The sequence below is a fragment of the Salmo salar genome, chromosome ssa22 (assembly GCF_905237065.1).
Source record: "Salmo salar chromosome ssa22, Ssal_v3.1, whole genome shotgun sequence".
In the NCBI taxonomy this organism is placed as follows: Eukaryota; Metazoa; Chordata; class Actinopteri; order Salmoniformes; family Salmonidae; genus Salmo; species Salmo salar.
In genome coordinates, this window is record NC_059463.1 from 61,633,689 (window position 1) to 61,655,813 (window position 22,125).

Below are 22,125 nucleotides of genomic sequence, written 5' to 3' on the forward strand. Positions count from 1 at the left end.
AGAGACAGAGAGAGAGAAACTATTCTCATGTTGTTGCCCAGAGAGAGAGAGAGAGAGACAGAGAGACAGAGAGAGAGAGTTGCAGAGGGAGAGACAGAGGATCCTCATACATACAATGTGTGACTCTGTCACTATCAGTTGATCGAATCACTTTCTTTAAAAGAGAATATGTATAATCAAATTGAGGGTTCATATAAATTATAAATAATAAAACATATTTTGTAGAGGAATAACATTTTGGGGAAATCAGGTATAGACTTTATTTTCCTTATCCATTATTATTATTAATTCATTAATATTATCATTATTATAAAAAACAACAACATTATTACTATAATTATTGTCATAAAATAGCCTAACTAAAAGATTTCTTGAGTTAAACTATGTACAGGAAATGAGCTTTTCCCTAGGTCCCTGAAATGAAACAAAAGCATATAATATCTCAATAAACAATTATTTGAAACAATTATGTGAAAAGGGGGCCCTGGTGGAGAAAAAAAAACGTTTGGGAACCTCTGATGTACAACCTCTGGGGGGGTAAATCTTTACAAATTAATGAAAAATGAAAAGCTGAAATGTCTTGAGTCAATAAGTATTCAACCACTTTGTTATGGCCTGAATACATTCAGGAGTAAAAATGTGCTGAACAACTCACATAATAAGTTTCGTGGACTCCCTCTGTGTGCAATAATAGTGTTTAACTTACTTATTTTAATGACTACCTCATCTCTGTTCCCCACACATACAATTATCTGTACGGTTCCTCAGTCGAGAAGTGAATTCCAAACACAGGTTCAACAACAAAGACCAGGGAGGTTTTCCAACGCCTCGGAAAGAAGGGCTCCTATTGGTCGATGGGTAAACATTTTAAAAAAGCAGACATTCAATATCCCTTTGAGCATGGTGAAGTTATTAATTACACTTTGGATGGTGTATCAATACACCCAGTCACTACAAAGATACAGGCGTCCTTTACTAAAGTATAAAAATAAAATCTTTAAGTATAACACAATAAAGCTTATCAGCTTATTTTCATTGTGGATAAAAAGAGAAAATGGAGAGTAGAGCTAAGCACAGGCAAAAACCTGGTTCAGTCTGCTTTCCAACCGACGACACTGGGAGACAAATTCACCTTTCAGCAGGAAAATAATCGTAAAGTCCAAAATACTCTGAGTGTACAAAACATTAAGAACACCTGCTCTTTCCGTGACATAGACTGACCAGGTGAATCCAGGTGGAAGCTATGATCCCTTATTGATGTCAGTTATTAAATCCACTTCAATCAGTGTAGATGAAGGGGAGGAGACATGGTTAAAGAAACTTAAAGAAGGATTTTTAAGCCTTGAGACAACTGAGATATGGATTGTGTATGTGTGTCATTGAGGGGTGAATGGGGCAAGACAACAGATTTAAGTGCCTTTGGTATGGTAGTCAGTGCCAGGTGCACCGGTTTGTGTCAAGAACTGCAACACTGCTGGGTTTTTCACACGTGTATCAAGAATGGTCCACCAGCCAAAGGACATCCAGCCAACTTGACACAACTGTGGGGAAGCATTGGAGTCAACATGGGCCAGCATCCCTGTGGAACGCTTTCAACACCTTGTAGAGTCCCTGCCCTGATGACTTGAGGCTGTAACAATGCATCCTTTCGGTCATGGGTAAGTTCATAGGGGGTAAACATCTCAGTCCCAAGGAAACAACAAACATACAAAATACAGTCCTACAAACCAGGACTATTCAGCCATACAAACTCAGCCTATTTTCAGGCATACAAACTTGCACTATTCACATCCTACAAATGTGGACTTGTTTTGCAGACCTACAAACGTGGACTATTTTAGACAATTAATTTACAAAGGGATAGAGTTTTAAACATGATATCTGCGAGTTCCTTGGCTTTGTGCTAGAAGGGCATATTGAGGATACATTCCAAGACAACAACCAATCCAGATGCTTAAGGACTAGATGAATTCTACCCCTTCTGTGGCAGACGGTAGCCTACATAGTTCCCAATCTTATTGAAACAGGGAGCAAAATATTGAATAAGCTCAAAGATATTTAACTTGATTACATTTCAGCCAGAAGTTGAGGGCTCTGCAAAATTGTTCCCAGGTGTCTTAAGAAACGATTTTGGCTATAGAACGAACTGCGATTGGTTGTTGTCCTTTCTCTAGGTTCTGCGTCATTTCTGTTCTGTAGTTACTGCCGATGGTAATCCCGTCCGTCTCACTCCACTGTAACAAATTAGCAAATAATTGGTTATTATTAAGAAATTAAAACATGAGTAAATAATACAACTTTTTATTTGATTCACATACAGAGATATCATTTGTAATTCTGGGTGATTGTATATATACGTTCAGAACGTTTGTGAAACAGTACAGTTGGAAAAATATATGGCAAATAGAAATAGAAACTGGATGGTGTTCGGAGATAGATGGGAGGGGTTGAGTAGAGCTGAAGGATGGGACTGGATGGAGCTGAAGGATGGGACTGGATGGAGCTGAAGGATGGGACTGGATGGTGTTAGGAGATAGATGGGAGGGGTTGAGTGGAGCTGAAGGATGGGACTGGATGGAGCTGAAGGATGGGACTGGATGGTGTTCAGAGATAGATGGGAGGGGTTGAGGGGAGCTGAAGGATGGGACTAAAAACAAACTACATGTAACTAAATAAAATATACTGCGTCTGTAAAAATGTATATACTGTAGTATGTACAGGGCATTCGGAAAGTATTCGGACCCCTTAACTTTTTCCACATTTTGTTATGTTACACACATTCTACAATGGATTAAATTGATTTTCCCCCATCATCAATTCACACACAATACCCCATAACCATTTACTCAGTACTTTGTTGAAGCACCTTTGGCAGGGATTACAGCCTTGAGTCTTCTTGGGTATGACGCTACAAGCTTGGCACACCTGTATTTGGGGAGTTTCTCACATTCTTCTCTACAGATCCTCTCAAGCTCTGTCAGGTTGGATGGAGAGCGTTGCTGCACAGCTATTTTCAGGTCCCTCCAGAGATGTTCGATTGGGTTCAAGGCTCTGGCTAGGCCACTCAAGGACATTCAGAGACTTGTCCCGAAGCCAGTCCTGCATTGATTTGGCTTTGTGCTTAGGGTCATTGTCCTGTGGGAATGTGAACCTTCGCCCCAGTCTGAGGTCCTGAGCGCTCTGGAGCAGGTTTTCATCAAGAATCTCTCTTTACTTTTCTTCGTTTAAACAATAAAAAAATAAGGCTGTAATGTAACAAAATGTGGAAAAAGTCAAGGGGTCTGAATACTTTCAGAATGTGCTCTATAAGCAGGAAGTAGAAGCCTAAGTGTTGTTGTCCAATTATGGGAGAGGTGGTAGGGTTAGGGAAAAATAACAAAGTAAAATATGTTTTAAAAATATATATTTTATATATACATTTACCCCAAAAAATATATATGAAGGATTGGAAATGATGCAGGCAATTACATTTATGGAAGCCACAGTCTATCTGAAATATTAAAGCTAATTCAGTGTTTCCTTGTAGTACAAAAAAAAAAATGCATGAAATGAAATGAAATGTATGCATTCACTACTGTAAGTCGCTCTGGATAAGAGCGTCTGCTAAATGACTAAAATATAAAAAAATATTTAAAAAAATAAGTAAAAATGTTGTACGTGTATCTTTGAAAGTAGCTGTTGGATGTTTCAAAGACAATATACAATAGTTTGTTGTTGATGGTAGTTATTTGGTCTATAGTTTAAACATGTCTCATAGTCTGATTGAACATGACATTTATCTCCTGTATAGATGTTACATAATCTATACAATTATAACAAGATAATATGTCTATGGCTGTGTGTCCCAAATGATATCCGAGTCCCTGTATAGTGCCATAATGTTGACCAGGTGAATTATGGACCCTGGTCAAATGTCATTTGGGACACAGCCCGTGTTAGTAACAATGCAAACATGCAAATTACACAGATTACAGCAGCGTATCAATACTATACACAGTATATAAACTTACATAAGGTGTTTCAGTACCTCTTGTAGCTTTAGACTCAAAGTTACATATGAGTTTGAGGGAAACTAGAAGTTTCCGCAGTCAACCCGAGCTTCAGTAGAATCAATGCCTCAAGGTGTACACTGTGTCATGCTTATAGATGTGGTATGATCCATTACTCACCCTTGCATGATTCACAATTTCTTCTAAAACAAGTTGAACTTGAAAATAACTTTTGGTGTTTACACATGTATTCTTTTGATTTACCTATGATCAATAAACGAAATGGAGATTTTTCAATTAAATGTAAAAAAAATAAAAAAAATAAAAAAAAAAATGACCTGAACTAAATTGAATTTGTTTGGAGGCAGTGATTCTGGTTAAAATGTAATGTTTCTCACCTGTGGTAAAGTAGCAGGTGACTACAGGAGTATTCATAGTCATTCAACCAGTTTTGAATAGAAGAAACGGAACATTCTGCACCATTGCACTCCATTGTAAAGTGCAAGGGTGCTAAAATATTCTGACAGCATCTGTAACAATAATAATATCAGCACTAACGAAGCCTGGCGTGGAAGACGTTATTTCCTGTTATGGAGAGTGAAATAAATGGACGACTCTGAGGGGAAGATGTTATTTCCTGTTATGGAGAGTGAAATAAATGGACGACTCTGAGGGGATCCATTGTCCTGGTTAGAGTTTTCTGAGATGGTCCTGGTTAGAGTTTTCTGAGATGGTCCTGGTTAGGGTTTCTGAGATGGTCCTGGTTAGGGTTTCTGAAGGGATCCATTGTCCTGGTTAGAGTTTTCTGAGATGGTCCTGGTTAGAGTTTTCTGAGATGGTCCTGGTTAGGGTTTCTGAAGGGATCCATGGTCCTGGTTAGAGTTTTCTGAGATGGTCCTGGTTAGGGTTTCTGAGATGGTCCTGGTTAGAGTTTTCTGAGATGGTCCTGGTTAGAGTTTCTGAGATGGTCCTGGTTAGAGTTTTCTGAGATGGTCCTGGTTAGGGTTTCTGAAGGGATCCATGGTCCTGGTTAGAGTTTTCTGAGATGGTCCTGGTTAGGGTTTCTGAGATGGTCCTGGTTAGAGTTTTCTGAGATGGTCCTGGTTAGAGTTTCTGAAGGGATTCATGGTCCTGGTTAGAGTTTTCTGAGATGGTCCTGGTTAGGGTTTCTGAGATGGTCCTGGTTAGAGTTTTCTGAGATGGTCCTGGTTAGGGTTTCTGAGATGGTCCTGGTTAGGGTTTCTGAAGGGATGGTCCTGGTTAGAGTTTCTGAGATGGTCCTGGTTAGGGTTTCTGAAGGGATCCATGGTCCTGGTTAGAGTTTGAAAACTCCGATAACTTTCCAAAAGTTCCAGTAACTTTGCCAAAATTACCACGTTTTCCCAAAATTCTGGTTAGTGGATTCCGAATGACCTTATTATTTTATTCCTGCCTGATTACGGGATTCAAACCAGGATTTGTGGAAAATTACCAAACATTTTTCCTAGTGAACAGTAATCTGGTTTAAACTAAACGTGGCTTTGGTGAGTTAAGACTCGAGTCAACATAACTAGAACATATTTAAACATGGAAATGAATTTCGTAAAAATCCTGGCATTCATAACTTGATACATTATTCATTAAGACGTGTGTTGGAATACAATAGGTACAATAGGTATATAATATGGTTTCTATTGGATATGTATATAGCATCCATAAATTACAGGTCACAGCATGTAGTTCTGGTATTCGTTCTACAGAAAGAAAAGAGAAGCTTTATATTATTAACGGACACCATCCCTCCATTTCATGTCTGTTTATAAAGCCACTTCCAACGCAGCGGTTAGTCATTAGTGGTTAGCCAGTCTCACTGTATCTCTGGATGAGCACAGATCAACACCAGAGGCGCGTTCAACCAGGCGAACAGATTGCTATTGTTAGCTAACACAAGCTAACACATTCTATTTGATTTGTGTAAGCAACGAAAATTAGATAACAGTCTGAAAAGACCTGGAGTGATGGAGCACAGATCCACACCAGGAGGAGTAGAGGAGCACAGAGCCACACCAGGAGTCATAGAGGAGCACAGAGCCACACCAGGAGGAGTAGAGGAGCACAGAGCCACACCAGGAGGAGTAGAGGAGCACAGATCCACACCAGGAGGAGTAGAGGAGCACAGATCCACACCAGGAGGAGTAGAGGAGCACAGATCCACACCAGGAGTCATAGAGGAGCACACAGCCACACCAGGAGTCATAGAGGAGCACAGAGCCACACCAGGAGTCATAGAGGAGCACAGAGCCACACCAGGAGTCATAGAGGAGCACAGAGCCACACCAGGAGTCATAGAGGAGCACAGAGCCACACCAGGAGGAGTAGAGGAGCACAGATCCACACCAGGAGTCATAGAGGAGCACAGAGCCACACCAGGAGTCATAGAGGAGCACAAATCCACACCAGGAGTCATAGAAGAGCACAGAGCCACACCAGGAGTCATAGAAGAGCACAGAGCCACACCAGGAGTCATAGAAGAGCACAGAGCCACACCAAGAGGAGTAAAGGAAACAGAGGACCAAAGTCTTTGTGCTTATGTATCCTGATAAAACCTCTGAGGTTGCAGTCCATCCACTCAGATGAACATTCTGTGTATAGATCTTTCAGCTCCAATGCCAGAGTTCTTCCCTGGATCTGACATTCCTGATTATGCAGGCCAGACAAATGACCTTTAAGTCCTAGATGTCCCTCCTTTACAGCTAACCAGTCCTCCTTCAGGTCAGCAATGTTGGGGTTGTGGACTAGGACGGTAAAGTGGTAAGTTGTCAGGTCCGGTTACAGGAAATGCTCACTACCACATATCTCTGTGGGAAATATATTCGCTGGTCTGCTATAACATTAGGCATCTTGAGGAGGAAGATTTGTTTATCAGGTTTCTTTCTGGAGGTATGAAATTCCTCTACCAGGTATCTTCAGCTGCGTAACAAGGCATTCAGTCCAGCAACAGGTGCTATATGAAAAATCCATTATATATCAGAAGAAAGGTATGTACACTGTTCCGTCACATATCATTAAAAAAGCCAATGGTTTCCGATGGTCTCTCTGTAGTTATGTAGTTCCTTTGACTGATAGTCTGCAGTTTAACTGAATTTGTTTTCTGTAGCAGGTATCAGACTGTAGTTGTTGCTGTAGCAGGTATCAGACTGTAGTTGGACTGTAGTTGTTGCTGTAGCAGGTATCAGTCTGTAGTTGGACTGTAGTTGTTGCTGTAGCAGGTATCAGTCTGTAGTTGTTGCTGTAGCAGGTATCAGTCTGTAGTTGGACTGTAGTTGTTGCTGTAGCAGGTATCAGTCTGTAGTTGGACTGTAGTTGTTGCTGTAGCAGGTATCAGACTGTAGTTGTTGCTGTAGCAGGTATCAGACTGTAGTTGTTGCTGTAGCAGGTATCAGTCTGTAGTTGGACTGTAGTTGTTGCTGTAGCAGGTATCAGTCTGTAGTTGTTGCTGTAGCAGGTATCAGTCTGTAGTTGGACTGTAATTGTTGCTGTAGCAGGTATCAGTCTGTAGTTGGACTGTAGTTGTTGCTGTAGCAGGTATCAGACTGTAGTTGTTGCTGTAGCAGGTATCAGACTGTAGTTGTTGCTGTAGCAGGTATCAGTCTGTAGTTGTTGCTGTAGCAGGTATCAGTCTGTAGTTGGACTGTAGTTGTTGCTGTAGCAGGTATCAGTCTGTAGTTGTTGCTGTAGCAGGTATCAGTCTGTAGTTGGACTGTAGTTGTTGCTGTAGCAGGTATCAGTCTGTAGTTGTTGCTGTAGCAGGGATCAGTCTGTAGTTGGACTGTAGTTGTTGCTGTAGCAGGTATCAGTCTGTAGTTGTTGCTGTAGCAGGGATCAGTCTGTAGTTGTTGCTGTAGCAGGTATCAGTCTGTAGTTGTTGCTGTAGCAGGGATCAGTCTGTAGTTGTTGCTGTAGCAGGGATCAGTAGTTGTACTCAAGTTGAAGATGTGTTAGGGCAGGTATCAGTCTGTAGTTGTTGCTGTAACAGGGATCAGGTGACTACCGTAACCTCTGCCTGGGGAGAGGAAAGACAGAATGGTTAGTCAATTAGACTAGTCACTTACAGTCTGTAATCATATAGTCTCTAGCTGTCCTGGATAGAATAGTCTCTAGCTGTCTGGGATAGAATAATCTCTAGCTGTCCTGGATAGAATAGTCTCTAGCTGTCCTGGATAGAATAGTCTCTATCTGTCCTGGATAGAATAGTCTCTATCTGTCCTGGATAGAATAGTCTCTATCTGTCCTGGATAGAATAGTCTCTAGCTGTCCTGGATAGAATAGTCTCTCTCTGTCCTGGATAGAATAGTCTCTAGCTGTCTGGGATAGAATAGTCTCTATCTGTCCTGGATAGAATAGTCTCTATCTGTCCTGGATAGAATAGTCTCTATCTGTCCTGGATAGAATAGTCTCTATCTGTCCTGGATACAATAGTCTCTATCTGTCCTGGGTAAAATAGTCTCTATCTGTCCTGGGTAAAATAGTCTCTGTCTGTCCTGGGTAAAATAGTCTCTATCTGTCCTGGGTAAAATAGTCTCTATCTGTCCTGGGTAAAATAGTCTCTATCTGTCCTGGATAGAATAGTCTCTATCTGTCCTGGGTAAAATAGTCTCTATCTGTCCTGGGTAAAATAGTCTCTATCTGTCCTGGGTAAAATAGTCTCTATCTGTCCTGGATACAATAGTCTCTATCTGTCCTGGGATAGAATAGTCTCTATCTGTCCTGGGTAAAATAGTCTCTATCTGTCCTGGGTAAAATAGTCTCTAGCTGTCTGGGATAGAATAGTCTCTATCTGTCCTGGATACAATAGTCTTTATCTGTCCTGGATACAATAGTCTCTATCTGTCCATGCTGGATAGCATACATCTTGATCTGGTTTTGGTATTTTTCATTTAAATGTATGCAGCCTGTTGTCAAAAATTGATGGGGTTAAGATTTGGGCTAAATCAAGTGATGCTGACGTAATTGTATAGACTCAAGCTCTCCACCCTGGATAGAATAATCTTTAGCTGATCGGGATAGAATAGTTTCTAGCTGTCCAGCCTGGATAGAATAGTTTCTAGCTGTCCAGCCTGGATAGAATAGTTTCTAGCTGTCCAGCCTGGATAGAATAGTCTCTAGCTGTCTGGGATAGAATAGTCTCTAGCTGTCTGGGATAGAATAGTCTCTAGCTGTCCTGGATAGAATAGTCTCTATATGTCCTGGATAGAATAGTCTCTATATGTCCTGGATAGAATAGTCTCTATATGTCCTGGATAGAATAGTCTCTATCTGTCCTGGATACAATAGTCTCTATCTGTCCTGGATACAATAGTCTCTATCTGTCCTGGATAGAATAGTCTCTATCTGTCCTGGATAGAATAGTCTCTATATGTCCTGGATAGAATAGTCTCTATCTGTCCTGGATACAATAGTCTCTATCTGTCCTGGATACAATAGTCTCTATCTGTCCTGGATACAATAGTCTCTATCTGTCCTGGGATAGAATAGTCTCTATCTGTCCTGGGTAAAATAGTCTCTATCTGTCCTGGGTAAAATAGTCTCTAGCTGTCTGGGATAGAATAGTCTCTATCTGTCCTGGATACAATAGTCTCTATCTGTCCTGGATACAATAGTCTCTATCTGTCCTGGATAGAATAGTCTCTATCTGTCCTGGATACAATAGTCTCTATCTGTCCTGGATAGAATAGTCTCTATCTGTCCATGCTGGATAGCATACATCTTGATCTGGTTTTGGTATTTTTCATTTAAATGTATGCAGCCTGTTGTCAAAAATTGATGGGGTTAGGATTTGGGCTAAATCAAGTGATGCTGACGTAATTGTGTGTTCTGAATCCTGGCTCAGTAAGTCTGTTCTTGATAAGGATATTTGTATAAATGGATACAATGTGTATCGCATTGATCGAGTTAAGAAAGATGGGAGTGTGGCTATATATGTAAAGATTAAATTCCTGTGTGGCAAAGTCTATTATAACTATTTGTAAACAGTTGGAATTTCTTGCTTTGTGTCTTGAGGTTTCAAAGGGTCTTTCTCTGACTGTGATTGGCTGTTATAGACCCCCCCTCTGCTCTCTGTATCTGTGATTGGCTGTTATAGACCCCCCCTCTGCTCTCTGTATCTGTGATTGGCTGTTATAGACCCCCCTCTGCTCTCTGTATCTGTGATTGGCTGTTATAGACCCCCCTCTGCTCTCTGTATCTGTGATTTGCTGTTATAGACCCCCCCTCTGCATCTGTGATTGGCTGTTATAGACCCCCCTCTGCTCTCTGTATCTGTGATTGGCTGTTATAGACCCCCCTCTGCTTAAAATGACCCCTCTGCATCTGTGATTGGCTGTTATAGACCCCCCCTCTGCTCTCTGTATCTGTGATTGGCTGTTATAGACCCCCCTCTGCTCTCCATATCTGTGATTGGCTCTTATAGACCCCCCCTCTGCTCTCAGTATCTGTGATTGGCTGTTATAGACCCCCCTTCTGCATCTGTGATTGGCTGTTATAGACCCCCCCTCTGCTCTCTGTATCTGTGATTGGCTGTTATAGAACCCCCTCTGCTCTCTGTATCTGTGATTGGCTGTTATAGACCCCCCCTCTGCTCTCTGTATCTGTGATTTGCTGTTATAGACCCCCCCTCTGCTCTCTGAATCTGTGATTGGCTGTTATAGACCCCCCTCTGCTCTCTGTATCTGTGATTGGCTGTTATAGACCCCCCTTTGCTCTCTTTATCTGTGATTGGCTGTTATAGACCCCCCCCCTCTGCTCTCTGTATCTGTGATTGGCTGTTATAGACCCCCCCCTCTGCTCTCAGTATCTGTGATTGGCTGTTATAGACCCCCCTCTGCTCTCAGTATCTGTGATTGTCTGGTATAGACCCCCCCCCCTCTGCTCTCTGTATCTGTGATTGGCTGTTATAGACCCCCCCTCTGCTCTCTGTATCTGTGATTGGCTGTTATAGGCCCCCCCTCTGCTCTCTGTATCTGTGATAGGCTGTTATAGACCCCCCTCTGCTCTCTGTATCTGTGATTGGCTGTTATAGACCCCCCTCTGCTCTCTGTATCTGTGATTGGCTGTTATAGACCCCCCCTCTGCATCTGTGATTGGCTGTTATAGACCCCCCCTCTGCTCTCAGTATCAGTGATTGGCTGTTATAGACCCCCCCTTTGCTCTCTTTATCTGTGATTGGCTGTTATAGACCCCCCCCCTCTGCTCTCTGTATCTGTGATTGGCTGTTATAGACCCCCCCTCTGCTCTCAGTATCTGTGATTGGCTGTTATAGACCCCCCTCTGCTCTCAGTATCTGTGATTGGCTGTTATAGACCCCCCCCCTCTGCTCTCTGTATCTGTGATTGGCTGTTATAGACCCCCCCTCTGCTCTCTGTATCTGTGATTGGCTGTTATAGCCCCCCCCTCTGCTCTCTGTATCTGTGATTGGCTGTTATAGACCCCCCTCTGCTCTCTGTATCTGTGATTGGCTGTTATAGACCCCCCTCTGCTCTCTGTATCTGTGATTGGCTGTTATAGACCCCCCCTCTGCATCTGTGATTGGCTGTTATAGACCCCCCCCTCTGCTCTCAGTATCAGTGATTGGCTGTTATAGACCCTCCTCTGCTCTCAGTATCTTTGATTGGCTGTTATAGACCCCCCCTCTGCTCTCTGTATCTGTGATTGGCTGTTATAGACCCCCCCTCTGCTCTCAGTATCAGTGATTGGCTGTTATAGACCCCCCCTCTGCATCTGTGATTGGCTGTTATAGACCTGTCCTCTGCTCTCTGTATCTGTGATTGGCTGTTATAGACCCCCCTCTGCTCTCCATATCTGTGATTGGCTATTATAGACCCCCCCCTCTGCTCTCAGTATCTGTGATTGGCTGTTATAGACCCCCCCTCTGCATCTGTGATTGGCTGTTATAGACCCCCCCCTCTGCCCTCTGTATCTGTGATTGGCTGTTATAGAACCCCCTCTGCTCTCTGTATCTGTGATTGGCTGTTATAGACCCCCCCTCTGCTCTCTGTATCTGTGATTTGCTGTTATAGACCCCCCCTCTGCTCTCTGAATCTGTGATTGGCTGTTATAGACCCCCCTCTGCTCTCTGTATCTGTGATTGGCTGTTATAGACCCCCCTTTGCTCTCTTTATCTGTGATTGGCTGTTATAGACCCCCCCCCCTCTGCTCTCAGTATCTGTGATTGGCTGTTATAGACCCCCCTCTGCTCTCAGTATCTGTGATTGGCTGTTATAGACCCCCCCACCCTCTGCTCTCTGTATCTGTGATTGGCTGTTATAGACCCCCCCTCTGCTCTCTGTATCTGTGATTGGCTGTTATAGACCCCCCTTTGCTCTCTTTATCTGTGATTGGCTGTTATAGACCCCCCCCCTCTGCTCTCTGTATCTGTGATTGGCTGTTATAGACCCCCCCCTCTGCTCTCAGTATCTGTGATTGGCTGTTATAGACCCCCCTCTGCTCTCAGTATCTGTGATTGGCTGTTATAGACCCCCCCCCCTCTGCTCTCTGTATCTGTGATTGGCTGTTATAGACCCCCCCTCTGCTCTCTGTATCTGTGATTGGCTGTTATAGGCCCCCCCCTCTGCTCTCTGTATCTGTGATTGGCTGTTATAGACCCCCCTCTGCTCTCTGTATCTGTGATTGGCTGTTATAGACCCCCCTCTGCTCTCTGTATCTGTGATTGGCTGTTATAGACCCCCCCTCTGCATCTGTGATTGGCTGTAATAGACCCCCCCTCTGCTCTCAGTATCAGTGATTGGCTGTTATAGACCCTCCTCTGCTCTCAGTATCTGTGATTGGCTGTTATAGACCCCCCCTCTGCTCTCTGTATCTGTGATTGGCTGTTATAGACCCCCCTCTGCTCTCAGTATCAGTGATTGGCTGTTATAGACCCCCCCTCTGCATCTGTGATTGGCTGTTATAGACCCCCCTCTGCTCTCTGTATCTGTGATTGGCTGTTATAGACCCCCCTCTGCTCTCCATATCTGTGATTGGCTATTATAGACCCCCCCTCTGCTCTCAGTATCTGTGATTGGCTGTTATAGACCCCCCCTCTGCATCTGTGATTGGCTGTTATAGACCCCCCGCCCTCTGCCCTCTGTATCTGTGATTGGCTGTTATAGAACCCCCTCTGCTCTCTGTATCTGTGATTGGCTGTTATAGACCCCCCTCTGCTCTCTGTATCTGTGATTTGCTGTTATAGACCCCCCCTCTGCTCTCTGAATCTGTGATTGGCTGTTATAGACCCCCCTCTGCTCTCTGTATCTGTGATTGGCTGTTATAGACCCCCCTTTGCTCTCTTTATCTGTGATTGGCTGTTATAGACCCCCCCCCTCTGCTCTCAGTATCTGTGATTGGCTGTTATAGACCCCCCTCTGCTCTCAGTATCTGTGATTGGCTGTTATAGACCCCCCCACCCTCTGCTCTCTGTATCTGTGATTGGCTGTTATAGACCCCCCCTCTGCTCTCTGTATCTGTGATTGGCTGTTATAGACCCCCCTCTGCTCTCTGTATCTGTGATTGGCTGTTATAGACCCCCCCTCTGCTCTCTGTATCTGTGATTGGCTGTTATAGACCCCCCTCTGCTCTCTGTATCTGTGATTGGCTGTTATAGACCCCCCCTCTGCATCTGTGATTGGCTGTTATAGACCCCCCCTCTGCTCTCAGTATCAGTGATTGGCTGTTATAGACCCTCCTCTGCTCTCAGTATCTGTGATTGGCTGTTATAGACCCCCCCTCTGCTCTCGGTGATGCCTTTTCTTCTCTGATGAACCTGATGTCTAAACTTCTTTACAGTGAAATGATCTTGATTGGTCAACATCTCAACTGGTGTTGGTTAAAGCCGGTGGCTGATGATTTAAAAATGTTTTGTAATTCTATGAATCTTACCCAGTTGATTAACTCACCCACTCGCCCAAATCTCAAATGTCCGGATAAATCTATCCGGATTAATTTGATATTGACGCACGTTCCACATAAATATTCTGCAGTTGGTGTTTTTTGTTATGATTTAAGTGACCATTGTGCTGTTGTTGCTGTTAGAAATACCTAAGTTCCTAATACAAACCTACACTTTATTCATAAGAGAAATGTGAAGAGTTTTAATAAGCAGGATTTCTTTCATGATTTCCTTTAATTTTGACTAGAGCAAGTTTGAGCTTATTCCTGACGTGGAAACTACCTGGAAAATCTTTCATGATGTTTTTTTTCCAAATAGGAAACAAACATGCCCCTTTCCAGAGTTAAAGAACGTCTCTAGCTGTCCTGGATAGAATAGTCTCTATCTGTCCTGGATAGAATAGTCTCTATCTGTCCTGGATAGAATAGTCTCTATCTGTCCTGGATAGAATAGTCTCTATCTGTCCTGGATAGAATAGTCTCTAGCTGTCCTGGATAGAATAGTCTCTATCTGTCCTGGATAGAATAGTCTCTATCTGTCCTGGATAGAATAGTCTCTAGCTGTCCTGGATAGAATAGTCTCTAGCTGTCCTGGATAGAATAGTCTCTATCTGTCCTGGATAGAATAGTCTCTATCTGTCCTGGATACAATAGTCTCTATCTGTCCTGGATAGAATAGTCTCTATCTGTCCTGGATAGAATAGTCTCTAGCTGTCCTGGATAGAATAGTCTCTATCTGTCCTGGATAGAATAGTCTCTATCTGTCCTGGATAGAATAGTCTCTATCTGTCCTGGATAGAATAGTCTCTATCTGTCCTGGATAGAATAGTCTCTATCTGTCCTGGATAGAATAGTCTCTATCTGTCCTGGATAGAATAGTCTCTATCTGTCCTGGATAGAATAGTCTCTATCTGTCCTGGATAGAATAGTCTCTATCTGTCCTGGATAGAATAGTCTCTATCTGTCCTGGATAGAATAGTCTCTATCTGTCCTGGATAGAATAGTCTCTATCTGTCCTGGATAGAATAGTCTCTATCTGTCCTGGATAGAATAGTCTCTATCTGTCCTGGATAGAATAGTCTCTATCTGTCCTGGATAGAATAGTCTCTAGCTGTCCTGGATAGAATAGTCTCTATGTGTCCTGGATAGAATAGTCTCTATCTGTCCTGGATAGAATAGTCTCTATCTGTCCTGGATAGAATAGTCTCTATCTGTCCTGGATAGAATAGTCTCTATCTGTCCTGGATAGAATAGTCTCTATCTGTCCTGGATAGAATAGTCTCTATCTGTCCTGGATAGAATAGTCTCTATCTGTCCTGGATAGAATAGTCTCTATATGTCCTGGATAGAATAGTCTCTAGCTGTCCTGGATAGAATAGTCGCTATCTGTCCTGGATAGAATAGTCTCTATCTGTCCTGGATAGAATAGTCTCTATCTGTCCTGGATAGAATAGTCTCTATCTGTCCTGGATACAATAGTCTCTATCTGTCCTGGATACAATAGTCTCTATCTGTCCTGGATAGAATAGTCTCTATCTGTCCTGGATAGAATAGTCTCTATCCGTCCTGGATAGAATAGTCTCTATCTGTCCTGGATAGAATAGTCTCTATCTGTCCTGGATAGAATAGTCTCTATCTGTCCTGGATAGAATAGTCTCTATCTGTCCTGGATAGAATAGTCTCTATCTGTCCTGGATAGAATAGTCTCTATCTGTCCTGGATAGAATAGTCTCTATCTGTCCTGGATAGAATAGTCTCTATCTGTCCTGGATAGAATAGTCTCTATCTGTCCTGGATAGAATAGTCTCTATCTGTCCTGGATAGAATAGTCTCTATCTGTCCTGGATAGAATTGTCTCTATCTGTCCTGGATAGAATAGTCTCTATCTGTCCTGGATAGAATAGTCTCTATCTGTCCTGGATAGAATAGTCTCTATCTGTCCTGGATAGAATAGTCTCTATCTGTCCTGGATAGAATAGTCTCTAGCTGTCCTGGATAGAATAGTCTCTATATGTCCTGGATAGAATAGTCTCTATATGTCCTGGATAGAATAGTCTCTATCTGTCCTGGATAGAATAGTCTCTATCTGTCCTGGATAGAATAGTCTCTATCTGTCCTGGATAGAATAGTCTCTATCTTTCCTGGATAGAATAGTCTCTATCTGTCCTGGATAGAATAGTCTCTATCTGTCCTGGATAGAATAGTCTCTTTATGTCCTGGATAGAATAGTCTCTATCTGTCCTGGATAGAATATTCTCTATCTGTCCTGGATAGAATAGTCTCTATCTGTCCTGGATAGAATAGTCTCTATCTGTCCTGGATAGAATAGTCTCTATCTGTCCTGGATAGAATAGTCTCTATCTGTCCTGGATAGAATAGTCTCTATCTGTCCTGGATAGAATAGTCTCTATCTGTCCTGGATAGAATAGTCTCTATCTGTCCTGGATAGAATAGTCTCTATCTGTCCTTAATAGAATAGTCTCTAGCTGTCCTGGATAGAATAATCTCTATCGGTCCTGGATAGAATAGTCTCTATCTGTCCTGGATAGAATAGTCTCTATCTGTCCTGGATAGAATAGTCTCTAGCTGTCCTGGATAGAATAGTCTCTATCTGTCCTGGATAGAATAGTCTCTATCTGTCCTGGATAGAATAGTCTCTATCTGTCCTGGATAGAATAGTCTCTATCTGTCCTGGATAGAATAGTCTCTATCTGTCCTGGATAGAATAGTCTCTATATGTCCTGGATAGAATAGTCTCTAGCTGTCCTGGATAGAATAGTCTCTATCTGTCCTGGATAGAATAGTCTCTATCTGTCCTGGATAGAATAGTCTCTATCTGTCCTGGATAGAATAGTCTCTATCTGTCCTGGATAGAATAGTCTCTATCTGTCCTGGATAGAATAGTCTCTATCTGTCCTGGATAGAATAGTCTCTATCTGTCCTGGATAGAATAGTCTCTATCTGTCCTGGATAGAATAGTCTCTATCTGTCCTGGATAGAATAGTCTCTATCTGTCCTGGATAGAATAGTCTCTATCTGTCCTGGATAGAATAGTCTCTATCTGTCCTGGATAGAATAGTCTCTATCTGTCCTGGATAGAATAGTCTCTATCTGTCCTGGATAGAATAGTCTCTAGCTGTCCTGGATAGAATAGTCTCTATCTGTCCTGGATAGAATAGTCTCTATCTGTCCTGGATAGAATAGTCTCTATCTGTCCTGGATAGAATAGTCTCTATATGTCCTGGATAGAATAGACTCTATCTGTCCTGGATAGAATAGTCTCTAGCTGTCCTGGATAGAATAGTCTCTAGCTGTCCTGGATAGAATAGTCTCTATCTGTCCTGGATAGAATAGTCTCTAGCTGTCCTGGATAGAATAGTCTCTATATGTCCTGGATAGAATAGTCTCTATCTGTCCTGGATAGAATAGTCTCTAGCTGTCCTGGATAGAATAGTCTCTATCTGTCCGGGATAGAATAGTCTCTAGCTGTCCTGGATAGAATAGTCTCTATATGTCCTGGATAGAATAGTCTCTATCTGTCCTGGATAGAATAGTCTCTAGCTGTCCTGGATAGAATAGTCTCTATCTGTCCGGGATAGAATAGTCTCTATCTGTCCTGGATAGAATAGTCTCTAGCTGTCCTGGATAGAATAGTCTCTAGCTGTCCTGGATAGAATAGTCTCTAGCTGTCCTGGATAGAATAGTCTCTATCTGTCCTGGATAGAATAGTCTATCTGTCCTGGATAGAATAGTCTCTAGCTGTCCTGGATAGAATAGTCTCTAGCTGTCCTGGATAGAATAGTCTCTAGCTGTCCTGGATAGAATAGTCTCTATCTGTCCTGGATAGAATAGTCTATCTGTCCTGGATAGAATAGTCTCTATATGTCCTGGATAGAATAGTCTCTATCTGTCCTGGATAGAATAGTCTCTAGCTGTCCTGGATAGAATAGTCTCTAGCTGTCCTGGATAGAATAGTCTCTAGCTGTCCTGGATAGAATAGTCTCTATCTGTCCTGGATAGAATAGTCTCTATCTGTCCTGGATAGAATAGTCTCTAGCTGTCCTGGATAGAATAGTCTCTATCTGTCCTGGATAGAATAGTCTCTATCTGTCCTGGATAGAATAGTCTCTATCTGTCCTGGATAGAATAGTCTCTATCTGTCCTGGATAGAATAGTCTCTATCTGTCCTGGATAGAATAGTCTCTAGCTGTCCTGGATAGAATAGTCTCTATATGTCCTGGATAGAATAGTCTCTATCTGTCCTGGATAGAATAGTCTCTAGCTGTCCTGGATAGAATAGTCTCTAGCTGTCCTGGATAGAATAGTCTCTATCTGTCCTGGATAGAATAGTCTCTATCTGTCCTGGATAGAATAGTCTCTATCTGTCCTGGATAGAATAGTCTCTAGCTGTCCTGGATAGAATTGTCTCTATCTGTCCTGGATAGAATAGTCTCTATCTGTCCTGGATAGAATAGTCTCCATCTGTCCTGGATAGAATAGTCTCTATCTGTCCTGGATACAATAGTCTCTATCTGTCCTGGATAGAATAGTCTCTAGCTGTCCTGGATAGAATAGTCTCTATATGTCCTGGATAGAATAGTCTCTATATGTCCTGGATAGAATAGTCTCTATCTGTCCTGGATAGAATAGTCTCTATCTGTCCTGGATAGAATAGTCTCTATCTGTCCTGGATAGAATAGTCTCTATCTGTCCTGGATAGAATAGTCTCGATCTGTCCTGGATAGAATAGTCTCTTTATGTCCTGGATAGAATAGTCTCTATCTGTCCTGGATAGAATATTCTCTATCTGTCCTGGATAGAATAGTCTCTATCTGTCCTGGATAGAATAGTCTCTATCTGTCCTGGATAGAATAGTCTCTATCTGTCCTGGATAGAATAGTCTCTATCTGTCCTGGATAGAATAGTCTCTATCTGTCCTGGATAGAATAGTCTCTATCTGTCCTGGATAGAATAGTCTCTAGCTGTCCTGGATAGAATAATCTCTATCGGTCCTGGATAGAATAGTCTCTATCTGTCCTGGATAGAATAGTCTCTATCTGTCCTGGATAGAATAGTCTCTAGCTGTCCTGGATAGAATAGTCTCTATCTGTCCTGGATAGAATAGTCTCTATCTGTCCTGGATAGAATAGTCTCTAGCTGTCCTGGATAGAATAGTCTCTAGCTGTCCTGGATACAATAGTCTCTATCTGTCCTGGATACAATAGTCTCTATCTGTCCTGGATACAATAGTCTCTATCTGTCCTGGATAGAATATTCTCTATCTGTCCTGGATAGAATAGTCTCTATCTGTCCTGGATAGAATAGTCTCTAGCTGTCTGGGACAGAATAGTCTCTATCTGTCTGGGATAGAATAGTCTCTATCTGTCCTGGATAGAATAGTCTCTATCTGTCCTGGATAGAATAGTATCTATATGTCCTGGATAGAATAGTCTCTATCTGTCCTGGATAGAATAGTCTCTAGCTGTCCTGGATAGAATAGTCTCTATCTGTCCTGGATAGAATAGTCTCTATCTGTCCTGGATAGAATAGTCTCTAGCTGTCCTGGATAGAATAGTCTCTATATGTCCTGGATAGAATAGTCTCTATCTGTCCTGGATAGAATAGTCTCTATCTGTCCTGGATAGAATAGTCTCTAGCTGTCCTGGATACAATAATCTCTAGCTGTCTGGGATAGAATAGTCTCTAGCTGTCCTGGATAGAATAGTCTCTATCTGTCCTGGATAGAATAGTCTCTATATGTCCTGGATAGAATAGTCTCTATCTGTCCTGGATACAATAGTCTCTATCTGTCCTGGATAGAATAGTCTCTATCTGTCCTGGATAGAATAGTCTCTATCTGTCCTGGATAGAATAGTCTCTATCTGTCCTGGATAGAATAGTCTCTATCTGTCCTGGATAGAATAGTCTCTATCTGTCCTGGATAGAATAGTCTCTAGCTGTCCTGGATACAATAGTCTCTATCTGTCCTGGATAGAATAGTCTCTAGCTGTCCTGGATAGAATAGTCTCTAGCTGTCCTGGATAGAATAGTCTCTATATGTCCTGGATAGAATAGTCTCTATATGTCCTGGATAGAATAGTCTCTATCTGTCCTGGATAGAATAGTCTCTATCTGTCCTGGATAGAATAGTCTCTATCTGTCCTGGATAGAATAGTCTCTATCTGTCCTGGATAGAATAGTCTCTATCTGTCCTGGATAGAATAGTCTCTAGCTTTCCTGGATAGAATAGTCTCTATCTGTCCTGGATAGAATAGTCTCTATCTGTCCTGGATAGAATAGTCTCTAGCTGTCCTGGATAGAATAGTCTCTATCTGTCTGGGATAGAATAGTCTCTATCTGTCCTGGATAGAATAGTCTCTATCTGTCCTGGATAGAATAGTCTCTAGCTGTCTGGGACAGAATAGTCTCTATCTGTCCTGGATAGAATAGTCTCTATCTGTCCTGGATAGAATAGTCTCTATCTGTCCTGGATAGAATAGTCTCTATCTGTCCTGGATAGAATAGTCTCTATCTGTCCTGGATAGAATAGTCTCTATCTGTCCTGGATAGAATAGTCTCTATCTGTCCTGGATAGAATAGTCTCTATCTGTCCTGGATAGAATAGTCTCTATCTGTCCTGGATAGAATAGTCTCTATCTGTCCTGGATAGAATAGTCTCTATCTGTCCTGGATAGAATAGTCTCTATCTGTCCTGGATAGAATAGTCTCTAGCTGTCCTGGATAGAATAATCTCTATCGGTCCTGGATAGAATAGTCTCTATCTGTCCTGGATAGAATAGTCTCTAGCTGTCTGGGACAGAATAGTCTCTATCTGTCTGGGATAGAATAGTCTCTATCTGTCCTGGATAGAATAGTCTCTATCTGTCCTGGATAGAATAGTCTCTAGCTGTCCTGGATAGAATAGTCTCTATCTGTCCTGGATACAATAGTCTCTATCTGTCCTGGATAGAATAATCTCTAGCTGTCCTGGATACAATAGTCTCTATCTGTCCTGGATAGAATAGTCTCTAGCTGTCCTGGATAGAATAGTCTCTATCTGTCCTGGATAGAATAGTCTCTAGCTGTCTGCGACAGAATAGTCTCTATCTGTCTGGGATAGAATAGTTTGTAATGTCTTTGACTGAACTGAGTTTAACTGCCAGAGGCAGGGCAAGGCAGGAGAATGCACAACAAGCCTCTGCAGTATGTCTCCTTAGGCGGCGTGTTGGACAGACAACACAGGGTAGAAGATAGATCTTCTTACTGACAGCAGAATCAAAAGAACTAATCTTGTCTCTAAAGCATTCAGAGCCTAATATTGATTGAACTGTTAATATCCAAGTGTGATATGAAAAAAAAAAGTGTCTGAAATTGAAAGATAACAAGCAGGTTCTCATATCCAATGTTAACGGCCTGTGTGTAGCTGGTGTAGAGGAGTCAGATTGCAGGACAGCAGATGTGAGTAATAAATGTAATTTACTCAAATATACACAAATACAACGCAATAATTCGAGATAAGAGTAATCACCGAATTACTCAAGTAATTACAAAATACAATACAATATACCGAGCCCGCAATAACGGACCGTATACAAGACAAACAATCACTCACAAACACACGTGATGGGAACGGAGGGTTAAATAATGAACAGGTAATTGGGGGAATTGAAACCAGGTGTGTAAGACAAAGACAAAACAAATGGAAAATTAAACGTGGATCGGCGATGGCTAGAAGGCCGGTGACGTCGACCGCCGAAACGCCGCCCCGAACAAGGAGAGGGCGGAGGTCGTGACACCGATGACCTGATTGGGCCTAAACCATCTAAAATATATATATATATATATATAGTCATTTATATCTGATAAAAGCCACATGAGTGTCTGTGTGTATGTGTGTGCATGCGTTAAATCAATTCCGAAGGAAAACGACATTCTAAAGTCTGCTACCCTCATTCAAACAGGCCTTGGTTGAGTGTGTGATCTGAATATCAATACTGTTGTAGAGTGGAGTAGTATTTAGTCCTAAACTCTTCATTAACAGCCACAGAGGAATAAGAAATTATATCAAAACATGACTTGTGGTGTGCGTGTGTGTGGTGTGTGTGTGTGGTGTAGTGTAGTGTAGTGTAGTGTAGTGTAGTGTGGTGTGGTGTGGTGTGGTGTGGTGTGGTGTGTGTGTGTGTGTGTGTGTACCAACCTGTCTATGCAGAATCTG

The 22,125-nt window shown here is 42.2% G+C and overlaps 1 protein-coding gene across 1 annotated transcript in view; it reads right to left on the minus strand.

Annotated features, from left to right (window-relative positions):
• Nucleotides 1-7,550: 7,550 nt before the first annotated feature.
• The window catches only part of LOC123729705 (endothelin-3), a 79,220-nt gene continuing 64,645 nt past the window's right edge, over nucleotides 7,551-22,125 (minus strand). The window contains exons 3-4 of the mRNA XM_045705697.1: nucleotides 22,108-22,125; nucleotides 7,551-8,031 (exon numbers count right to left, since the gene is read on the minus strand). The exon at nucleotides 22,108-22,125 is cut by the window's right edge and continues 165 nt beyond it. Of these exons, the coding sequence (XP_045561653.1) occupies nucleotides 8,016-8,031; nucleotides 22,108-22,125 (34 nt within the window). The 3' untranslated portion in view covers nucleotides 7,551-8,015. The remainder of the gene's footprint in view (nucleotides 8,032-22,107) is intronic.